The sequence below is a fragment of the Zychaea mexicana genome (genome assembly GCF_025766255.1).
Source record: "Zychaea mexicana strain RSA 1403 chromosome Unknown BDB00scaffold_127, whole genome shotgun sequence".
Classification (NCBI taxonomy): Eukaryota; Fungi; Mucoromycota; class Mucoromycetes; order Mucorales; family Lichtheimiaceae; genus Zychaea; species Zychaea mexicana.
This window is the reverse complement of record NW_026516790.1, coordinates 1-6,257: the sequence shown is the minus strand read 5'-3', so window position 1 is coordinate 6,257 and position 6,257 is coordinate 1. Positions and strand designations below refer to the sequence as shown.

The 6,257-nt window shown below is 41.2% G+C and overlaps 1 protein-coding gene across 1 annotated transcript; it reads left to right on the top strand.

The window, feature by feature from the left end:
* Positions 1-4,614: 4,614 nt before the first annotated feature.
* BDB00DRAFT_792433 (uncharacterized protein) lies at positions 4,615-5,420 on the top strand (the record flags this gene model as incomplete). The annotated part of the gene is made up of 4 exons (XM_053121116.1): positions 4,615-4,696; positions 4,918-4,969; positions 5,028-5,104; positions 5,182-5,420. 4 exons carry the CDS (start codon positions 4,615-4,617, stop codon positions 5,418-5,420), a joined length of 450 nt encoding a protein of 149 aa, XP_052974005.1.
* Between the last annotated feature and the right edge of the window lie 837 nt (positions 5,421-6,257).

Genomic DNA, 6,257 nt, shown 5'->3' with positions numbered 1-6,257 from the left:
TCTGATCCACGCAGACTCTGGGATAATCATCGCGAAAGATTGAGCGACGATTACTTTTTCGAAATGCACGTTCAACTTCCGAATAATGAGACCGAGTTGGTACCTGATCAATGGGACCAAGTATTCCAGCGTACTCTTGGCGACATTGAAACACGATTACAATCCACAGGTCACCGCCTTTCCGAGTTTCCTTCTTTACCACAAGACTTTGTCACCGAACTCGATGCTCTTCCACAGCTCACTGCTCTAGAAGCAGTCGAACGTGGGGAGTATGTCACAGAAGAGCAAACTCGAATTCACAACGAATTGTTCCCCACACTTAACGACAATCAAAGACATGCATTCAATGCAATAATGCAGGCAGTTGACGAACCAGGTGACCAAAACCAGCCACATCTTTTCTTTGTCAATGGCCCTGGAGGTACCGGCAAGTCACTGCTGTTCAAGACGTTGTTAAGTCGTGTTCGTTCGCGAGATCAGATTGCACTGCCTGTTGCTTCCTCTGGCATTGCTGCAATTCTGCTTCCCGGTGGTTGCACAGCTCACAGCCGTTTTAAAATACCGATCAATGCAGACGATACTACTACTTGCAATCTTCGACTTGGTGGTCCACACGCACATCTCATACAACAAGCATCTTTAGTTATTTGGGATGAAGCTGTAATGTGTAGCAAGTACAATTTTCAGGCTGTTGACAAGGCATTATGTGATATCATGGGTGCTGTCGATCCTGTGTACGAGGGTGTTCCCTTTGGTGGAAAGGTTGTTGTTTTTGGCGGTGACTTTCGCCAGCTGCTGCCTGTTGTCAAAAAAGGCACACGATCTGAGGTTGCCGGAGAGTGCATCCGGTCTGCACCTTTTTGGGCGGATGTCCAGGTGTTGCACCTTACAGTCAATATGCGTGTCTGAAATGTAGGTCCAACTGCTGCAGCGTTCGCGGAAACACTTCTTGCCATTGGTGATGGACGGCCTCCGCACAAAGAGAGCATAGAAATACCGCGAGAATGGCTCATTGATGCAAGAGATCCAGTCGCGCTAATTGATGCCATTTACCCATCGATCCGTCAGCCCAATCCGCAACCTCAAGAATTCAGTAATCGTGCTATTTTAGCAGCTAAAGATGTTGACGTTGACGAGATCAATGATTGTGCGTTTGAGCTTTTCCCTGGCCAGAGCAGGCAGTATCTTTCGACTGACCGTATTATTGACGCAGACGATCCAGACGTCGCCGCCGCCAGCTATCCTCCTGAATATCTTCGCTCTTTAAGTGCCAGTGGTATCCCGCAACATGCTCTTGATCTTAAAGTGGGAATGCCATTAGTGCTTATGAGAAATCTCAATCCTAATGAAGGTCTTTACAATGGGACCAAAGTTTTCATCACAGCTCTTTTAGATCATTGCATTGTTGTCAAAAGGATAGATCGAGGCCACGACGGTGAGGAACACTATCTTCCTCGAATTAATATGTGTACCACAGAGGGTGAATATCCATTCATCCTTTGCTGACGCCAATTCCCTGTTCGCCCCGCATTCGCCATGAACATACATAAAGCACAAGGACAGACATTAACCCATGTTGGCATCCGTTTGCAAGAGCCTGTGTTTGCTCATGGTCAATTGTATGTTGCTCTTTCACGAGCAACCAACCCAGATAATTTGCGTATTTCTGTCGATATGTCAGAATTATCCACTACAGATGTCCCTGCTACGACAAACATCGTTTACCACGAAGTGCTCTTACACCCACCACAACAATCACCATCTCAAACCCAAACACACACAGACAACGATGCTACTGCTGCTACATCTTAGACCTCGCCCTTTCTCCCCACTCTTTTTCCTGCTCTTATACTTTCACTTTTGTATACATATCATTTTAGATTTCTTATTTCTTTCGCACAATGCCTGCCATTAGTAAAACTTATAGTCCGCTATCTTTAACTTCTGTAGGGTTTAGTGTAGTAGCAGTTGTAGCAGTGAGCGAAGCGAACGAGTTTCGGGTTGTAGGTAGGCGTAGCAGTAAGTAAGCTCGCGAAGCGAGCTTTGGTTAGGGTTTAGAAGGGGGGTGTGGGGGGGAACCCCCCACCTTGGGGGTCTGGGGGGAACCCCCAGGAAACATCCAATCCGTTGAATGACCTGGAGCGCAGCGAAGGGGCTCATTCAGCCGAGCGAAGCGAGGCAGGTGGATGTTGATACAAATAATTTCTAGGAGTATTTTCCATGTCAGCATCATGAAAATAGCTATTAAGATTAGACTTTACTGTATTATATTTCCGTAGTAATTCTGGATATATTTCTGTTGCCTTTCTCATAGTAAGCTGCTTGTTAATTAATTGATAGACAAGTAATTGTTGATGCATTTTTCTAGTTTTAATTTCGTAGTTTGGGTCCATATTATAAGCAATATAATTATTTCCTTTAATGCAGTAACTGATAGATTTTTGTGGATTACCACCTGGTTTAATGTTTGGAGTGATACCATCAATAGTGAAAAACTTACGTGCGGTTTTAGTATCAAATCGTTCATCTAATTGTATCCATATATGCATATGTTTTTCGCCTATTTCAGGTGCAATTTCATCACATGCAATTGCCTTTTCAATTTTATAACCAATACGGTCATGTTTAGTAAACCATTCTAATATCTGTTCTTTTGTTAAATGGAAATTTTTACAAATATATGTGAACAAGCCCTTAGTGTTTTGAAAGCGGAATTCTTTCCCACCCTGTGAGGTAGCTGCACTGGAAGTGTTATCATTTAACATTGCATCGGAAAATTGAGGATTTGAAGATTTAAGGAATCTCACATATGCTCGAATTCTTCCAATGATTTTATTGCGTGCATTATCTTTAGGTTTTTTATCTACTTTAGCCTATGTAAGGTCTTTTTCGAGTTCTGACCTCAGTTGTGTGACAAGAGGTTCATACTCAATATGCTGATGGTTTTCAGTAAGGTGTTTTGCTCTTTCAATTAAGAGCGTCAATGTAATTCCTAAAATAGGAACAAATTCAGCCATAATAGCTAAGAATGCGAGAAGGTTGAGTAGGTTCATGTCGATTGTTGAAGTAATAAAAATAAAAAATATAACAAATATATTTTGCTTTATATTCTGTGGTATTATTTTTATATTAAAAGAAATTCAATTTTTATTTGTTTCAAAAATTTAAATGTATACATGCCAAGACATTCGTGCATGAATTATTTCAATATAAATTAATTTGGCTATCCTGATATATCTTGGCTAATAAGTCATCTAGGGTTACTAGATCGCATTAAAATCATCATAACTATGGCCGGTCCCTTGTTTTTGCCTAATGAAAAACACCAATGGCGCCGGAAGCACCATTTCTCCGAGCACTCCTGCTGAACATACACAGCTCAAGTAGATATAACGCAACAGATGACAAGACAAATTCATTTTTGCGGCAGTGTGGTGCCCGTGATGATGATAATGTAGTAGTGATTTGATGATGACGAGGATGACGATAGTAGTAAAGAGACAGAGAATAAAAGTAGAGGATCGCAAAAAACGTCGTTCTCTTTGGTGGGTGCTAATTTATTTCTTTTGTTGCCTGGTGTATAATAGAATCGCATATCCATCCCCGTTCCTGTCCCTACTCCTTCCAGAATTATCGCAGTGCCATAGGACAAAAATCGTCGTGTTCAGAAGAAGCTGCGCGTTCGATTGGTGGTTGTTGTGTGCGATTTGAACCAGTGGGTCGTAAGATCGTCATCGTTTTTAGTGAATGCTGCTATTATTTTTGCCAGTAGAGTATAATACAATCGCACACCCATCTCCGTTCCTACTGTTACTCTTTCAAAAACCATCGAAGAGACATGCTACAACAGTTGTCGTGTTCAGAAGACGCTGCGCGTTTGATTGGCGGTTGTTGTGTACAATTCGAATCAGTGGATCGTGAGACCGTCGTCGCTTTGTGTGTTTATTGCTGTTATTTTTGCTGCTGGTATATAAGAACATAGCACTGGCTCCACTGTTGTTGTTCGTACTCCTTAAAAGCCCATCGCAGAGACACGCAACAACAATCGTCGTGTTTAGGAGACGTTGCGAGCTCGATTGGTAGTCGCTGTACGCAATTCGAATCAGTGTAGCATGAGACCGTCGTCGTCTTCGTAGTTGTTACTGCTATTTTTGCTGCTGGTGTATAACAATATCCACCACTGTTCCTGCCGTTACTCCTTCCAAAATCATCGCAGAGACAGGCTACAACAATCGTCGTGTTCGGAAGACGCTGCGCGTTCGATTGGTGGTTGTTGTGTACAATTCGAATCAGTGGATCTTGAGACCGTTGTCGCTTTGTGTGGTTATTGCTGCTCATATATGCTGCTGTATATAAAATAGCACAGCCATTGTCCATCTTGGCTATACAATGTACAGGAAATCATTAACACAAGAAACAAAAAAACACGCACAAGGCCGTACAGAACGTTCACGAGCAAAAAGACGGCTAGCCTTTACCTCTTTTCCTTGTAGATTTACACCAGATTCAAACAGTAATCGTTAGAGCGAGTCCATTTCCTATAGAAACGAAATCCGTCAGCACAATTCTGCTCCATCTACTAATTAAAACACGGCCTCCCTCCCCAATGCCAGAATGTTCTTCAGCGAGGTCGTCATAAGATGTGTTACCTTTTTTTTTGAAACCGTCATTGCTATTACATTAAAAAAAGAATATAGTAAAGTATTTTTTTTTTGTGGAAAAAAAAGAAAAAGTGGAGCGCCCTTTGCTGTTCCTCAGTAAATTCGCCATTTTCCACCAATTACATTGGCCGAATCCCTTTGTCATTCCGTTGTCACCGGTCGCCACTTGAAATTAATTTCTATTGTCATCGTTGTCATCATTTTCGCCGTGGCAACCAGGTCGCCATGCCGAAAATGATTCTATAACAACAACAAGAACAAGAAGATGTCGAAGAAGTCGTCTACTTGACTCCTACTGAAGATGAAGCGTAAGCATTTTTAATACTTAAAATGATCATTTCCTTACTAAAATTAAATAATATGTAGCTCCGACGTCGAGGAACTCCAACCCTGGGAAGCAGCAATGCGTGAGGACCCCTTCTACCGCAATTTTTGGTCCACAAGTAACCAACTAGCTAAAGGTGACCCTTCTTTATCCCATTATTTCTCAGTCTATTGATATTCCTTCATCCAAGTATAGTCTACAAGAAGTTCCATACTTTGGCTACCCCTAAACATGGTGCTCCTCTCACTTCGGTCATCCTCGAGCTCAATACCACTACGGTTGCTACTGCATCAGCTTGTTGCATTCACAGAGACGAAGACATAGAAGGCGTAAACTTTTTTAGTTATATCCGTAACTACAACGAGCAGCAACCAGAGCAAATTATCAACCATGCAATCAGTGGAACCCCTTTGAAGCTTTTGACCAAAAATTAATCAAGTCTATCCGAGCTATCTTGTGTGCATACTTGCATTACAAGAATGGTGGTAGCCTTAATTAACTTGGCTACAAGAGAAAGCTGAATGAATTGGCTAAAAGTACTTCCCAAATACAAACTTACACAAATTATTTCTAATTCCTCTTATTCTAGTTGGATTGCCAAGATCTGCCAAGCCTAGCCATACTATAACCGTCGGTTATCGTATGCTGGCTTTCTATAAGCAAGCTGGCGCCTGGCCAATCCTCTTTTCAGACAAGTTCAACTGGCCTTTCTTCCTCTGTACGTGACCTTTTTCTTTCTCACCCTGCTTTTTTACTAACATACTTTCTTTAGTTCTCCTCGGACAACTGGGCTTATTTGGAGGAAAATGACTTTTCTCCTTTGCGTCCTTTGATTACACCAATAATTCCTACAATGAACTACTTGACATCGTTTGAGAATGTTGGCTTCTTCCTACATCATATTCAGTCACTAGTAAATATGATGGCTGAAGCTAAGAGTCAAGAACGTGCTTATGGCCGTTATTATCATACTTTTGTTCATTAGAAAATACATTTTGTCTCTCTCTCTCCCTTTTCATCATAACTTTCTTATCTTTTTCCAGCAAATAAAATCATCAATGTCTTATATAAAGAACATGTCTTAACAAAAAATATACCAAACAATAGCCTTTTCAAAAAATTATCAAGATACTATAGAACCTTCTGGAATCTATCAAAACCAGTCACTGTATCTTTAAAGCTCAGTTTTTAAAGCCAGAAAAAAGTATATAAAGAGCCAATGTTTGAAACACTTTTCTCCTTCCCCCAACTTTTAGTTACTAAAATGTGAG